General features: G+C 44.0%; 2 protein-coding genes and 1 long non-coding RNA gene across 4 annotated transcripts in view; 1 reads left to right on the forward strand and 2 right to left on the reverse strand.

Moving 5' to 3' along the window:
• The window catches only part of LOC139559143 (programmed cell death 6-interacting protein-like), a 37,117-nt gene extending 30,598 nt beyond the window's left edge, over positions 1-6,519 (reverse strand). For both annotated transcript variants that reach the window (XM_071374887.1, XM_071374886.1), the window contains exons 1-4: positions 6,194-6,519; positions 2,799-2,853; positions 2,552-2,621; positions 519-646 (exon numbers count right to left, since the gene is read on the reverse strand). In XM_071374887.1, the coding sequence (XP_071230988.1) occupies positions 519-646; positions 2,552-2,621; positions 2,799-2,853; positions 6,194-6,399 (459 nt within the window). In that variant the 5' untranslated portion in view covers positions 6,400-6,519. The remainder of the gene's footprint in view (positions 1-518; positions 647-2,551; positions 2,622-2,798; positions 2,854-6,193) is intronic.
• On the forward strand, positions 5,399-13,263 carry LOC139559146 (uncharacterized). The gene is made up of 3 exons (XR_011671698.1): positions 5,399-5,589; positions 11,104-11,205; positions 13,028-13,263. It is a non-coding gene; the product is annotated as an uncharacterized lncRNA (long non-coding RNA).
• A 519-nt stretch (positions 13,264-13,782) lies between these two features.
• LOC139559144 (upstream-binding protein 1-like) overlaps positions 13,783-17,325 on the reverse strand; it is a 27,859-nt gene continuing 24,316 nt past the window's right edge. Inside the window, exon 17 of the mRNA XM_071374889.1 lies at positions 13,783-17,325. This exon is cut by the window's right edge and continues 36 nt beyond it. Within this exon, the coding sequence (XP_071230990.1) occupies positions 17,303-17,325 (23 nt within the window). The 3' untranslated portion in view covers positions 13,783-17,302.

A 17,325-nucleotide genomic window follows, 5' to 3' on the forward strand; every position in this document is an offset into this window, starting at 1 on the left:
ATAACTATAGAAATACCTAGTAGCATTTGGCTATATTGTAGTATAACTATAGAAATACCTAGTAGCATTTGGCTATATTGTAGTATAACTATAGAAATACCAGTAGTATTTGGCTGTATTGTAGTATAACGATAGAAATACCTAGTAGCATTTGGCTGTATTGTAGTATAACGATAGAAATACCTAGTAGCATTTGGCTATATTGTAGTATAACTATAGAAATACCAGTAGTATTTGGCTGTATTGTAGTATAACGATAGAAATACCTAGTAGCATTTGGCTGTATTGTAGTATAACGATAGAAATACCTAGTAGCATTTGGCTGTATTGTAGTATAACGATAGAAATACCTAGTAGCATTTGGCTGTATTGTAGTATAACGATAGAAATACCTAGTAGTATTTGGCTGTATTGTAGTATAACGATAGAAATACCTAGTAGTATTTGGCTGTATTGTAGTATAACTATAGAAATACCTAGTAGTATTTGGCTGTATTGTAGTATTGCTATAGACGTACCTGGTAGTATTTGGCTGCGGCCTTCAGTCCTTCGTCGCTGTCCAGGTTCTGTTCTGAAGCGATCTGACTCGCCAACGCTGCTCCGTTGAACAACACACACGTCTTCTCATATCCCAGACTGGCGAGGGCTAATACACACACACACACAGTACAGTCAAAAGAGAGTGTGCAAAGCTGTCATCAAGGCAAAGGGTGGCTACTTTGAAGAATCTAAAATATATTTTTGATTTGTTTAACACTTTTTTGGTTACTACATGATTCCATATGTGTTATTTCATAGTGTTGATGTCTTCACTATTATTCTACGATGTAGAAAACAGTAAAAAAAAATAAGAAAAACACTTGAATGAGTTGGTGTGTCCAAACTTTTGACTGGTGCTGTACTTTAACACACACACACACACACACACACACACACACACACACACACACACACACACACACACACACACACACACACACACACACACACACACACACACACACACACACACACACACACACACACACACCTACCTACCTGTTCGTCTGAGCTCAAACAACACTCACACAATAAGGTTACCTTGTGGTTTCCTAGGGTTTCTATCAATGTTCCCATTAACTTTTTTCCAGCACTGAACACATTTCAGGTCTACTGAGCGCAAACTTGAACGTTGTGAAAATTCTGTGCAACTTCCAGCGTGCGTTTACTGTGAACACTGAGGCTGTACCCGCTTTAAGTTACAGTTTTACTGTGAACACTGAGGCTGTACCCGCTTTAAGTTACAGTTTTACTGTGAACACTGAGGCTGTACCCACTTTAAGTTAGTTTTAAAGTGGTCAAGTAGGCTACTGTGGCTATTTGATCATAATGTAGGCCTACCAGGGTAGCCTACCATCACAAACAATGGAGAAAATACATCCCATAACATTTTAACATGGAAATAACTGTTATATCATTCAGCCTACAGTAACAGCCAATGTGTGAGACTTTTTAAAAAAAAAAAATTTTTTAAACATGCAGGGCTTCACATGAACCTGTTAATCCACTTGTCCGTCAGACAAGGAGGTGACTGGAAATGTTGTGTTGTTTGATGCAAGAAACCACTTTACAAAAATTCATTATTATTCCCATTATTGCAGAGAATCAGACAAATGATGTTACCCTCTGCCTATTGGCTACTTAGCTTATTCAGGCCTGTCTCAAAACACAACACTGCCCCTTTAAGACAAAAAAAAAAAGCTCTTTACCTGACTAGCTTTCAAAGATGTCTAGAAATGTACACGTTCTGCGTTCTTGTAGGAAGCGATCACTCCCCTATTGCTGACTACTAAAGATCTATAACTGGGCTAATAACTCACTAGCAAAGGATATGAACACAATGTGCACGTGGCTACACGCAGCTCTCGCTTTGATCGCAAAACAAGTGCATCTACCCACAACCACAGCTGAAAACACAGTCCAGTTCAGTCAATGGCACAGATCCATATACGCAGCTCTGATTGGTTATACCGCACCGGTCTGTGTAGAGTAGAGCTCTGATTGGTTATTCTGCACCGATGTAGAGTAGAGCTCTGATTGGTTATGCCGCACCGGTGTAGAGTAATGCTCTGAGTCGTGAGCACTAGAATCCTACAGCGATGTGTTCTGCCTACAACAAAATCTCTTGATAGTTTGTTTCGGTATGTTGCATTGAAAGAGGCTAACATTGCATTGATTCGATCACAATTCCCACAGTAAAGGGAAACGTTGGTCGTGTTAACGGGGAAAACTCTAGAAAGTTGAGTGAATCTCGTGCTTCTCTCCTTGTGCAGATATTTCCCCCGAGGAGCTGCACGGCAACTTAGAGGAAACATTGGTCGCTGTGTGTGAGGGGTGAGAGACAGAGCTGGGCTGTCGTGTGCGACACATACAGGAAATAAAAATACAGGAAATAAATCAGTTACGTTGGAAAAAAAAGACAAGGAGAAAAACACCCATCATGCAATAGGACTTCCTCATACATCTGCTAGAAGTACCCATGCCCAGAGGCCTGCATGTGTCTGTGGCCTACCTAGTTTGACTGAGCCCCCGAACAGTGAGCCTTTATCAAAGGCATCTTTCCATGTGAAGGTTAGACACAGCTGCAGGAAGACAGAGAGAGAGATTAGCAACATGATCACCTGTTATTACTGACTAGCGGTTCATGTGTGACGTGATTCTCTGCAGACAGATACTGTAGTGTAGTTTTTTTATTGTACCGTTGTTGTGCAACCCCTCCACCCCCCTTCAGCATTGAGTGGATGGAAGGTTGTATCTACCTGGTTTTCAGAGAAGGGGAACTTGGGCTCCACAGCACACAGCTGGTCATAGTACCTACAGGAGGAGGAGGGAGAACACACTTTTATTGTTTGAATCAATCAGAAGAGAGAGAAGTGTGTCTACTGTGTTATTGACTAATGACAGTGTGTTGGGAAAGCTGCGTTGGCTCAGAGACACATGACAGTGAGTCATGAGAGTGTGGCCGACTGTCACGCTTCAGATAAACACCGGTGTGGTAATACGCTTCGGTTATCTGCTACTGTGATCTGGAACATTCTATTCTAAGGATTGACATCCCAGAGTGAAAGACAGAGAGTAGTCTATTGTTGTGACTGGAGAAATCCCTATGTACTACAGTTGGTGTTATACTGGTACTACAGCTGACTCAAGTCAGGAATAACCCCTTCTGAAAAGAGGACAGAGGAAGGAAGGAGAGATGGGAGAGGAAGGAGTGGAACTAGCAGAAGTGCAGTCTGAGAATGGGAAAGAAGGAAAACAGAGGTGGGGAGACGGAGAGCAGAAGGGGAGCGGGGACGAAAAGGAGCAGCGGGGAGGAGAGGGGAGGAAAAGGAGGAGCGGGGAGGAAAAGGAGGAGCGGGGAGGAAAAGGGGAGCGGGGAGGCGAGCAAAAGAGGAGTGGGGAGGAAAAGGAGGAGCAGGAAGGAGAGGGGAGCTCTGAAGCGTTTTAGGCACAAACAATGATTACCACGGTTACACTAAAGTTTTCATGCTAAGCGACCAAACTACATACATGTACACAGTGTTTGTATTTTCTGATAAATTTCCACTGGTTCCATTACACCGGGAGTTCAATAAAGTGCCAGTTGAGTACCCTCAAGTATTTGATGAAAAACAAATTATATTTATATTTCCAGTTTGGAGTTTCGTCCCAGCCAGGTCTGCTAGCGACTAGTTTACTGCCTCTGACACAAAGTCTGCAGGGCTGTGAAAGGGATACGGAATACAAGGCCCGTTGCCATAGCTACCTGGCACATGGGTCATTAGTTAAGAGCCAAGGAGAGGCTCCAATGCTAACAATCCCCTCATAGGTGCCTACGAGCAGTGTAGAGCGCAGCCAGAATGCTAATATAGGCTAGCGATAGCATGGCCCTACACCACCCTGTAGCTAGCACGCCTATGCTAACATTAATTACGTTCCTCCAGCAAAAACTCCTTGGCCCTTACATCCACCCTCCTGCCTCACACAGCAGAAACAGAGAGAGAGAGAGACAGAGAGAGAAGGGCTAAGAGAAAGGACGAAAAAGAGCGAGTTGCTGACTGACACTAAAAGAAAACAGAACACAAGTTTGAGGGAATGGAAACACTCCTCTGGTAACAGTGGTTGGGTTCCTTGTCTTTCAACATGAAAGCTATAGTCTTAGTGTTGGCACTTGGCTAGGCTGGCTACTAGACAACACCAGTTATTGTAACTACTGTTATATAATGCTCTGTGGACAACACCAGGGTAAACTATGAGTCATTTGACTCCATACAGGGGAGCAAAGCATAAAGTTGTCAACTAATCATCAAGTCCTCAATGAGTTGAATGAAGTGTGTTTGTCAATGGCTACAACCCTAATGTACATATTAGCTCAAATACCTTGCCTGACCTGTACCCCCCTCCGCACATTGACTCAGTACCGTTTCCCCCTGTATATAGCCTTTCTTACAACTGTATTGTTGGTTAAGTAAGCGTTTCACGGTAAGGTCTACACTATACCTGTTGTATTTGGCGCTTGTCACAAATAACATTTGATTTGAAACTGTGTACTGTTAGGGGTACAGGAGGAACAGTGTTGAGAAACAGTGGTCTTACACCATGCTGACGTCACTAGTACTTTATAGAATACATCACTGGGTAGAGAACCAGAGAGGATAGAAAGTCAGAGGTAACATCACAAGGGGACTGGAGAACAGAGTCCGTAACGTCACAAGGGGACTGGAGAACAGAGTCCGTAACGTCACAAGGGGACTGGAAAACAGAGTCCGTAACGTCACAAGGGGACTGGAGAACAGAGTCCGTAACGTCACAAGGGGACTGGAAAACAGAGTCCGTAACGTCACAAGGGGACTGGAGAACAGAGTCAAAGACAGTAGAGGAGGTTTGTTAACCAGATAACAGTCCTGTTTCCTCCATGGAGCGCTATGCAAAACATCCCTAACACATCATAGTGTGGGTTGGGGGTATTCTTTTAGGATGAGATCGGTATTATTCAGCTAAACCCGAGCAGAGGCAAGCAGGTGGACTATATTATATCTACATACATATACACAAACACAGAGAGATAATGTAGATCAATACAGCCTAGACAATGTATATTCTGAATGGTATGTAATATTGCACCCCTCCACAAAAAAATGGTTTCAGATGAGTATCTTTCAAGAAGCTATAGTGGGGGACCTTCCAAGAGGTCTGAGTCTTTATGGCATAGGAGGTAGCCCTCCTGAAACCGTCCAAACATAACTCTCCTGAAACTAACATTACTTCATGTTTCAGTAACATAACAATACACACTAGCTAGAATTGGAAACATTAAGATTTTGTTATTGGTCTTCATCGGGGGGGGGGGGGGGTATAATTTGTGGAACTTTCCAACAGGAATCTGTTCCAAAAACTTCCTAAATAACAAGGTTGCCAACAAACAACGCATACAACGTTGGTCCTCCTGTAGAATAAGATACCGGATAGGGAGTGGGCTACTTCATTACGTTTTCACTCACCACGTTTATTCCCGAAATGTTGGTCCTCACTCTGGTAGCCTATGGACAAACATTAAGAATAATCTACGTGGTGAGTTGATGCCTATTCGGCAGCTAGTTAGCAAGGTGAATTGATCGTGCTACTTTGTATGAGTTGTTTGTTGGCGTCCTTGTTATGACGTTTTTGGAACAGATCCCTGTTGGAACGTTCCACAAATTATACCCACCCTTCTTGGGTCTCATGACTTTAGAGAATTTGACAATGACACCTTGAAATATGATATTGCGGCTGGTCAAACTGACTCACGAGGATGCCAGCTGGGAAATAACCATGAACTAATTGCAACTGTTTATCCTATCCTAACGACGTCTCCTCGACTTGGCTAACAGGAAAGTTAGCTAAGCAACATTGCGAACTACGTTACTTAAGTTAATTGACAGCAAGTTCATTTCACACGGGGAACTCGTTGTTGAGGAATTAGACATCAAATTGACATTGATTAACAATTTATGACAAGTTAACGCATTGACAAACATGACTCAAAAGGGTAAAAACCGCATCCGAGAATTTCAGGGTGCGGCAATCGAGTTAGCTAGCAGCAAGCCTAGCCATTTCTACACAGGTTAAATAGCTAGCTGGAGTTAGCATTCTAGCGAACCTAAGCTAGCTACTTGAGTCTGGCAGTCTTTCTAACCTCAGGAGGATTTCCAGTGAGCTTTCGTGTTTATCGAGCGGCCTCCCCAAAGCACTCTTGCGCAGCTTGTTCAACTCCTCCACGGATCGGATGTACTCCGCTTGCTCCTCACCCGCTGGGTATGTCGCCGTGATGAATTTCGAAAGTGGTTTAACTAGATCTACTTCAGACGACTTCTTTAACGGGACAGAAATAAAAGTCGCCATTTTCGGACGACGAAAAGTATCAAAAAAACGTGTTAACTAGCCAGCTAGCTAGCTGTCAATTGAATAATAACAACAAGCTGCGACTCACTTCCTGGATATTGCTGTGAAACAGATGACGTTGACGCACAGAGAGCTGCGCATACGCATTAAGGGAAAGATGGGAGAAAGGTTTCTTATGATTTCTCTGACCCAGATAGACAGGACCAGTGGTGGAAAAAGTACCCAATTGTCAGACTTGAGTAAAAGTAAAGATGCCTTAATAGAAAATGACTCAAGTGAAAGTCACCCAGTAAAATACTACTTGAGTAAAAGTGTAAAAGGATTTGATTTTAAATATACTTAAGTATCAAAAGTAAATATAATTGCTAAAATAGACATAAGTATCAAACGTATTAATAATTTAAAATTCCTTATATTAAGTAAACCAGATGGCATAATTTTCTTGTTTTTCAAACGAATGGATAGCCAGAGGCACACTCCAGCACTCAGACATCATTTACAAACAAAGCATTTGTGTTTAGTGAGTCTGCCAGATCAGAGGCATTAAGGATGACCAGGGATGTTCTCTTGATAAGTGTGTGAATTGGGCCATTTTCTGTCCTGCTAAGCATTTAAAATGTAACGAGAACTTTTGGGTGTCAGGGAAAATGTATGTTGTAAAAAAACAAACAAATCTTTAGGAATGTAGTGAAGTAAAAGTTGTCAAAAATATAAAAAGTAAAGTACAGATACCCCCCAAAAACTACTTAAGTAGTACTTTAAAGTATTTTTACTTAAGTACTTTACACCACTGGACAGGACACACTCATATACACTTATACTGAACAAAAATATGACCGAAACATGTAAAGTGTTGGTTTCATGAGCTAAAATAAAAGATCCCAGAAATATTCCATATACACAAAAAGCTTATTTCTCAAATTTTGGACACAAATTTGTTTACATCCCTGTTAGTGAGCATTTGCCAAGATAATCCATCCCCATGACAGGTGTGGCATATCAAGAAACTGATTAAACAGCATGATCATTACACAGGTGCACCTTGTGCTTGGAACAATGAAATGTGCAGTTTTGTCAAACAACACAATGCCACAGATGTCCCAAGTTTTGAGGGAGCGTGCAATTGGCATGCTGACTGCAGGAATGACCACCAGAACTGTTGCCAGATAATTAAATCTTAATTTCTCTACCAACGTTGTTTTAGAGAATTTGGCAGTGCGTCCAACCGGCCTCACAACCGCAGACCACATGTAACCACGCCAGCCCATGAACTCCACATCCAGCTTCATCACTGAGGGATGGTCGGAGACCAGCCACCCAGACAGCTGATGAAACTGTGGGTTTTCACAACCCAAGAATTTCTGCACAAACTGCCAGAAACCAACTCAGGGAAGCTAAACTGCGTGCTCGTGGTCCTCACCAGGGTCTTGACCTGACTGCTGTTTGGCGTCATAACCATGGCCTGCATACTCACCAGACATGTCACCCATTGAGCATGTTTGGAATGCTCTGGATCTACGTGTAGGACAATATCCAGCAACTTCACACAGCCATTGAAGAGAAGTGGGACAACATTCCACAGGCCACAATCAACAGCCTGATCAACTCTATGTGAAGGAGATGTGTCACGCTGCATGAGGAAAATGGTGGTCACACTAGATACTGACTGGTTTTCTACCTTTTTTTTAAGGTATCTGTGAACAACCGATACATATCTGTATTCCCATTCATGTGAAATCCATAGATTAGAGCCTAAGGAATTTATTTCAATTGACTGATTTCCTGATATGAACTGTAACTCAGTAAAATCTTTGAAATTGTTGTATGTTGCGTTTTATATTTCTGTTCAGTGTACATAATCAAATTCTATTTTATGTAGTCGGAAGGGACAAAAACATGCCTAGTCACCACCCCCAAAAAATATATAGGCGTGCGTTTAAATCAAATCAAAGTTTGTTGGTCGTGTACACAGATTTGCAGGTGTTACCGCAGGTGACAAGACAGTTTATATTATACACCACCAAGCTAAAGCTAGCTAGCTATTATATCAAAGGTGTGTGCGTGCACTTGCGTCTGTCTGTCTGTGTGTACACTGCCCAAGGATCGTTCAAGACTATCCAGCCCCAGCTAACACGGCTTGACATTTTGTATTTGTATTTATTATGGATCCCCATTAGTTCCTGCCAAGGCAGCAGCTACTCTTCCTGGGGTTTATTATCGATCCCCATTAGTTAATGCCAAGGCAGCAGCTACTCTTCCTGGGGTTTATTATGGATCCCCATTAGTTCCTGCCAAGGCAGCAGCTACTCTTCCTGGGGTTTATTATCGATCCCCATTAGTTAATGCCAAGGCAGCAGCTACTCTTCCTGGGGTTTATTATCGATCCCCATTAGTTAATGCCAAGGCAGCAGCTACACTTCCTAGGGTCCAGCAACATTAAGGCAGTTAAATACTATTTAAAATATGACATGACATGACATTTCATAACACTTTACCCAATACATTTAGTGTGTTCCCTCAGGCCACTACTCCACTATCACATATTTACAATACAACATCCATGTGTACGTGTGTGTAGAGTGCGTGTCTTATCATGTGTGTGTGTGTCTGTGCCTGTGTGTGTTTCTTTTCACACTCCCCGCTGTTCCATAAGGTGTATTTTTATCTGTTTTTTAAAATCTGATTCTACTGGGATTTAACAGTTTTTACAGTAATGTTCTTAATGGGTGTGTGCTTATTAGTAACTGGAATAAGCCATTTCATAAATGTGTCAAGTGCAGCTTCTGGTTGATCCTCATTACAGACCAACACATATTCTTTACATCAACATAGGAATCACTACAAAACTTAATGTATGACCTCTTATACATTATATTAGGCCCAGACTTTGGAACTTTGGTTTTCCTAGATATGGCTACTATATTGTGATCACTACATCTGATGGTTTTGGATAGTGCTTTAAAGTAAATTCCTGCAGCATCAGTAAATATGTGATCAATACATGATGATTTTGTTCCTATGCTGTTTGTAACTACCCTGGTAGGTTGACTGATAACCTGAACCAGGTTGCTAGGACTAGTTACAGTTTGAAACGTTTTCTTGAGTGGGCAGCTTTATGAAAGCCAGTCAATATTGAAATCACCCAGAAAATATACTTCTCTGTTGATATCACACACATTATCAAGCATTTCACACATATTATCCAGATACTGACTGTTAGCATTTGGTGGTCTATAGCAGCTTCCCACCAAAATGGACTTTAGGTGAGGCAGATGAACCTGTAGCCATATTACTTCAACAGTATTTAACATGAGATCGTCTCTAAGCTTTACAGGAATGTGGTTCTGAATATAAACGGCAACACCTCCACCTTTGGCATTTCTGTTTTTTCGTTAGATGTTATAACCATGTATTGCTACCACTGTATCATCAAAAGTATTATCTAACCGAGTTTCAGATTGTCTGAAAATGAATGTCATCTGTTACTAGCAAATTATTTATTTCATGTTTCTTAAGCCATATATGTTAATGTGTGCTAGTTTTATCACTTTTCTGGGATGCTTGCTTGTTTTCATTGCTTTACTGGGAAGCTTAGCAGAAGTAGACATGCTCATGTTATTTATGTCAGTGCAGGGTGAGCTGCACACAGTGGACTTCCTACTAGGTCACACCGCCTCAGTGCTAACAGTATACAGTGACATACTGTACCAAGTTTGACCATCACCCTCTCTCTGCCATCAGATGAGTATGAATTCATTAGCAGCAATTGTCTATCGGTGTAGGGACCTAATTATAGGTCAGGGGTATTCAACTCTTACCCAACGAGGTCCCGAGCCTGCTGGTTTTCTGGTCTACCTGATAATTAATTGCACCCACCTGTTGTCCCAGGTCTAAATTAGTTCCTGATTAGGGGGCAACAATGAAAAAACATTAGCGCGTTAGCACGTCACCTCGTTAGTCAGTATGTGTTACACCTGCCTTGGTTTGTCATCTCGTTAGTGGGAAGGCGTTTCACCTGCGCTGGCCCAGGTGATATTTAAGATTGAGTTGTCTTGAGAGATGTGGAGGGTTAACAACTTTAGTTGGTGTGCCCTAGTTGATGGCTGAAAAACAATATTTTATATGATCTTCCCTGTTTTTTTTGTTTTGCGCCACATTTTGGTTTGCTTCCTGTCTTGAATTTTGGTGTGGGTTTTTATTTTGTTTGGGCAAATTTAGTGGCTGCTCAGGGTAGGTGTCATTTAGGTCCCAGTTCTTGCTAGCCAACTTTCAGTGGACATTTAGTCTTTCAGAACCCCAGCTGTTTGGTTTTGGTTGTTGTCAGTGACTCTTAGATCCCCCTTCTGTTTGAGTGACCATTTTTGGCTTCTTGTTGGGGAACGTAACAGTTCCACCTCATAATGGCAGAGATGAAAGGAATGAAGTGTGTATACTCTCTGTAGAGCAATAGGTGGTCACACTGTACAGTTACCTCTACACCTGCACTACTGGGTGCAGATTGAAGCTGGCAGTATTGACAGTAACACTACCCATACAGGCAGGCACAACACTGTTTGCCCTTCACTGCCTTGCATGGTATGGCTCTATATACCGAAGTATAATGACATGTCTGCCTCTGTTTCTCCAGGGAGAGACAGGGACAGAGTGTAATGTGCGAATAACTAAATTGACTTTGCAGTTGACTCTAATTTTCCTTCTCCATAGAGACGCTGGATATCGAGTTTCAATCCTTCACATCCCACACACGTTCAGTAGAGAACATCCATAGACATGGAGCTGCTGCAGCAGAAAGACCACTTCCTATAGGTAACATCCATAGACATGGAGCTGCTGCAGCAGAAAGACCACTTCCTACAGGTAACATCCATAGACATGGAGCTGCTGCAGCAGAAAGACCACTTCCTACAGGTAACATCCATAGACATGGAGCTGCTGCAGCAGAAAGACCACTTCCTATAGGTAACATCCATAGACATGGAGCTGCTGCAGCAGAAAGACCACTTCCTATAGGTAACATCCATAGACATGGAGCTGCTGCAGCAGGAAGACCACTTCCTATAGGTAACATCCATAGACATGGAGCTGCTGCAGCAGGAAGACCACTTCCTATAGGTAACATCCATAGACATGGAGCTGCAGCAGAAAGACCACTTCCTATAGGTAACATCCATAGACATGGAGCTGCTGCAGCAGAAAGACCACTTCCTACAGGTAACATCCATAGACATGGAGCTGCTGCAGCAGAAAGACCACTTCCTATAGGTAACATCCATAGACATGGAGCTGCAGCAGAAAGACCACTTCCTATAGGTAACATCCATAGACATGGAGCTGCTGCAGCAGAAAGACCACTTCCTATAGGTAACATCCATAGACATGGAGCTGCTGCAGCAGAAAGACCACTTCCTATAGGTAACATCCATAGACATGGAGCTGCTGCAGCAGAAAGACCACTTCCTATAGGTAACATCCATAGACATGGAGCTGCTGCAGCAGGAAGACCACTTCCTATAGGTAACATCCATAGACATGGAGCTGCTGCAGCAGAAAGACCACTTCCTATAGGTAACATCCATAGACATGGAGCTGCTGCAGCAGAAAGACCACTTCCTATAGGTAAAACACAGGAATGGACGAGCACAGACGTCATTTTCACATAAAGCTTAATGTGTTCGATTAGTGGGTATATATCTGAAGGTTCTAGTGTGTGTGTGAGGCAGGCTGTTGTACCGTCTGTCCTCTCTGGAGGGGTTGGTGTGTGTGAGGCAGACTGTTGTACCGTCTGTCCTCTCTGGAGGGCAGACTGTTGTACCGTCTGTCCTCTCTGGAGGGGTTGGTGTGTGAGGCAGACTGTTGTACCGTCTGTCCTCTCTGGAGGGGTTGGTGTGTGAGGCAGACTGTTGTACTGTCTGTCCTCTCTGGAGGGGTTGGTGTGTGAGGCAGACTGTTGTACTGTCTAACCTGCTGCTTCTGATGTAGCGCCCTCAGGGGAAGAATGTCCCGGAAACCTTCCCCTCCTTCCGCCAGGACACACCTAAACCGCCACAAAATATTCTGACAGCCTTATTCTAAAATGTATTAAATGTTTTTCCTCAATCTAAACACAATGCCCCATAATGACAGTGAAAACATGTTTTTAGACATTTTTGCAAATGTATTACAAATAAAAACAGGACTACCTTATTGACATAAGTATTCAGACCCTTTGCTATGAGACTCAAAATTGCATTCAGGTGGATCCTGTTTCCAATGATCATCCTTGAGATGTTTCTACAACTTGATCGGCGTCCACCTGTAGTAAATTCAATTGATTGGACATGATTTGGAAAGGCACACACCTGTCTATATAAGGTCCCACAGTTGACAGTGCAGTCAGAGCAAAAACCAAGGCCGTTCTCCCCCGATTTAAACAGGTGGAAAAAGTCAACGGGTCTGAATACTTTCATAATGCACTGTACAGACTATTAGGAATGTTCCATGGGTCAGGATAGTCCATTGGTAGGGGACATGCAGAAAGGTGATGTTAGTCTTTCCCTACACCTTACCATTACCCTCTACTCTCACCTTAGATCCTTGACCTTAAACCACTGACCCTTAAGTTTCCATCATGACCTGACTTGTGTTACAGGAGGAGTGGAAGGCGGAGTATTTCCTGGTACCAGCGGCAGCGCTCTGAGCTATAGAACTTCTTGCAGTTCCTGTAACTACAAAATGTTCAAGATGCCCCCTTGAAAAGAGATTTTGTTTAAGTAATTTCTAAAAGGCTAGACTTATTCCACATTGTGTTGTGTTACAGCCTGAATTTAAACATTGAGCTACATACAATACCCCATAAATGACAAAGTGAAAACGTGTTTTTGGAAATTTTTGCTAATTTACACTCCTGAGTCAATACATGTTAGAATCCCCTTTGGCAGCGATTACAGCTGTGAGTCTTTCTGGGTAAGTCTCTAAGAGCTTTGCACACCTGCATTATACAATATTTGCACATTATTCTTTTTTTAAATTCTTCAAGCTTTGTCAAGTTGGTTGTTGATCATTGCTAGACAGCGATTTTCATGCCGACTTAAGTCAAAACTGTAACTAGGCCAATCAGGAGCATTCAATGTCGTCTCGGTAACCAACTCCAGTGTATATTTGGCTTTGTGTTTTGTGTTATTGTCCTACCAAACAGTGAATTTGTCTCCCGGTGTCTGTTGGAAAGCAGACTGAACCAGGTTTTCCTGTGCTTAGCTCTATTCCATTTATTCCCCCCCCCCAAAAAATCCCTAGTGGTTGCTGATGACAAGCATACCCATAACATGATGCAGCCACCACCATGCTTGAAAATATGAAGAGTGGTACTCAGTGATGTGTCGTTTCTCATTGCAAACAGGATGCATGTGTGTATTAGGGCTTTTATTTAGACAGAACATGACGATTTCAATTTAAATAAATCTATACATGTTGTGACGTTATTCATTGCATTGTTATGGTATGTGGCCCTTATCATAAACCACACAGACCATCTTTATGAAGGAACTTTATTTTCAGCACAGACGTGTTTGACTGTCGGCTGTACAGAAACAGTGATCATGACCTCACCTACACAGAGAGACGGGGAACACAGGTATAACTAGGACAAGTATCAAGTCTTTTTACGCCCCTTTCCTGCACATTTTATTGTCTAACTGAGGAATCACATTTCAAGCACGCCATTCTTCTCAGGTTCTGTAGCAGAAGGAATTGTAGCGTTCAGGTTTCTGTGAGTTGTCTCCTTTTTCATGGAGAGAAACAAGCAGGAGTTAGTTTCATCTCTTTCATCTCAGAACAATAGGACTCCTGATTGAGTTTCGCAATGCGCTTGAACCGTCACACCCGGTGTTAACCTCGCCACCTTTTTCCCATTCACCCAGAGTACCACAGCTCCTTTTCATGGGACTCGTGCCAACCAATCAGATACCAAGGAATAAACAAGAAAGAAAAACGAAAAGAGAAAATGACTAGATAGATGCCCCCCGTATGGTGACAATGGAAAGTGAAAATGGTGACAACGACTGATGGTAAGAAGAGAAGTCACTTTTCATCACATTGGTGTTTGACCCAGGGTCTGTAGAGATGGAGGAGACCCAGGGTCTGTAGAGATGGAGGAGATCCAGGGTCTGTAGAGATGGAGACCCAGGGTCTGTAGAGATGGAGGAGACCCAGGGTCTGTAGAGATGGAGGAGACCCAGGGTCTGTAGAGATGGAGGAGACCCAGGGTCTGTAGAGATGGAGGAGACCCAGGGTCTGTAGAGATGGAGACCCAGGGTCTGTAGAGATGGGGGTGTATTCAGTGATGTGAAATGTTCTGGACGTTGCATATAGAACTAGAATAGGGATTCAGACAGCCAATCACATCCGTTCAACAACATACATTTCTACCTGAACGTTCTGTAAGGACGCACCCCTCTTGAACAGGCCCTGTGCTCCTCACTTCCTGGTGTTGTTGAAGTAGCTGACAGGTTCTGTTCCGTTTTCAAGTCAACATTAATAATAGTCACTTTATTTCTCTCAGGTGTCATGAAGGGTGTGGTTCCAAAACTACAAACTACATCAAGTTGGACTTTGTGGTCTTTCATTTATGGGATGTTTTGTTTTTAAAGGACTGGGCTACATTTATTTTCGGACAAAATAAAATAACAATATCTTCCTTCCTCCCCCTCCCAACCTCATGCTCTTGACTAAAAGGCAAAAGCCACAGAACAAAAGCAGTGATAACTACTGACATGATCAAACCAGGTTAGTTTCTGCAACAATAAAAACACATCCACGCACACTTCCACTGCCAGTAGTCAACGACGGCCAGCGGACAGACCTGACAACACATACAGGGTTTCCATCCCATCCTGTCAGGGGTGAAGGAAGGCCACGCCTTGGATCAGCCCTGGTTTCAAGACACACAACCTTGTTCTAAGGTCAACTTCATCCCAAACCAGTTATGTTTATTTATGCCACCCTGCCCCCTTGCACCGACCAGGGACTGTATCTCAATAGTCTAGAGAGGCTTCCTCCTCACCCCCTCTCCATGTCAATAGTCTATTAGTCAGTGTGTCTCTAACTGAGCCTAGCGAACAGTGTGACGTGTGGCACCAGAGACATCTCATCTTACACAACAGCCAAACAAAGAAACTGTCCTAGTCAAAAGACAAAACTAAAAACCAGAAAAGCGACAGTAAAAAAATGACATTGAAGAGACTTGAGTGAAGTGAAAGAAGTAGCCATGATGCTTAGACACGTCTATGCAGGCAGGGTCTTCAGTGGAGATGTCCGGTCCTGCTCTGAAATAGGCTGGGGTATATTATGGTATTAGACACGATTCATATGATACATGGACCAGAACTGGCCCTGTTGGTATTCTGTTACAGTGTAACAGCTCCATCAATCCACAAAATCAATACTTGATTGGCTAAGAGGCTCGTCCTCACTAGTTGTCTGGGAACAGATCAGAAGGTCCACACCCGGGCGCCGGTGCGTTCTAGACAGTCTTTTCTGGTTTTGTTAGTCGCCAGCTCTGCTTCCGTGAAAGTGTGTGTGGTCGAGTCTCAGGTCAGAGCGAATGAGACACTAACGGCTGGGTTCTGTCTGTCTGCCTGAACCTCAGTCCGCAGGTTCGAGTCACAGGGAGGTCCAGCAGCACTGACTGATGACTGGCCCTGTCTGAGGCCTATAGTGCTGCCTGTATGGGGCTCTGTGGGGGGGGCAGCCTCTCTCTCTGTGTGGGGGGGCAACCTCCCTCTCCTCCTCTATATGACTCTCTGTGTGGGGGGGCAGCCTCCCTCTCCTCCTCTATATGACTCTCTCTCTGTGTGGGGGGGCAGCCTCCCTCTCCTCCTCTATATGACTCTCTCTCTGTGTGTGGGGGGGCAGCCTCCCTCTCCTCCTCTATATGACTCTCTCTCTGTGTGGGGGGGCAGCCTCCCTCTCCTCCTCTATATGACTCTCTCTCTGTGTGGGGGGCAGCCTCCCTCTCCTCCTCTATATGACTCTCTCTCTGTGTGGGGGGCAGCCTCCCTCTCCTCCTCTATATGACTCTCTCTCTGTGTGGGGGGGCAGCCTCCCTCTCCTCCTCTATATGACTCTCTCTCTGTGTGGGGGGGCAGCCTCCCTCTCCTCCTCTATATGACTCTCTCTCTGTGTGGGGGGGCAGCCTCCCTCTCCTCCTCTATATGACTCTCTCTCTGTGTGGGGGGGCAGCCTCCCTCTCCTCCTCTATATGACTCTCTCTCTGTGTGGGGGGGCAGCCTCCCTCTCCTCCTCTATATGACTCTCTCTCTGTGTGGGGGGGCAGCCTCCCTCTCCTCCTCTATATGACTCTCTCTCTGTGTGGGGGGGCAGCCTCCCTCTCCTCCTCTATATGACTCTCTCTCTGTGTGGGGGGGCAGCCTCCCTCTCCTCCTCTATATGACTCTCTCTCTGTGTGGGGGGGCAGCCTCCCTCTCCTCCTCTATATGACTCTCTCTCTGTGTGGGGGGGCAGCCTCCCTCTCCTCCTCTATATGACTCTCTCTCTGTGTGGGGGGGGCAGCCTCCTCTCCTCCTGTATATGACTTTCTCTGTGGGGGGCAGCTTCCCTCCTCTATATGACACTGTGGGGGGGGGGGGGGGGCAGCCTCCCTCTATATGACTCTCTCTCTGTGGGGGGGCAGCCTCCCTCCTCTCGTACAACAATATAAACATTTAAGAATAAACAAGTCGTCCCCCTCAGTAATAGTGTTTTCAATATGAAACAGTGGTCACACCCCGTCAGATTCTAACATTAACAGTTTCTCTGTCTGCCTTACACACGGCAATCTGAACGATAGGAGAGGGAGGGATGGAGGCTGCTCCCCTCCACACAGACGGAGGAGTGTTGAGTGATGTCATCGCACTCTCATCCTCTATGGCTACTTCAAAACCAGATGAAGCC

This window comes from Salvelinus alpinus, chromosome 29, assembly GCF_045679555.1.
Source record: "Salvelinus alpinus chromosome 29, SLU_Salpinus.1, whole genome shotgun sequence".
Taxonomy (NCBI): Eukaryota; Metazoa; Chordata; class Actinopteri; order Salmoniformes; family Salmonidae; genus Salvelinus; species Salvelinus alpinus.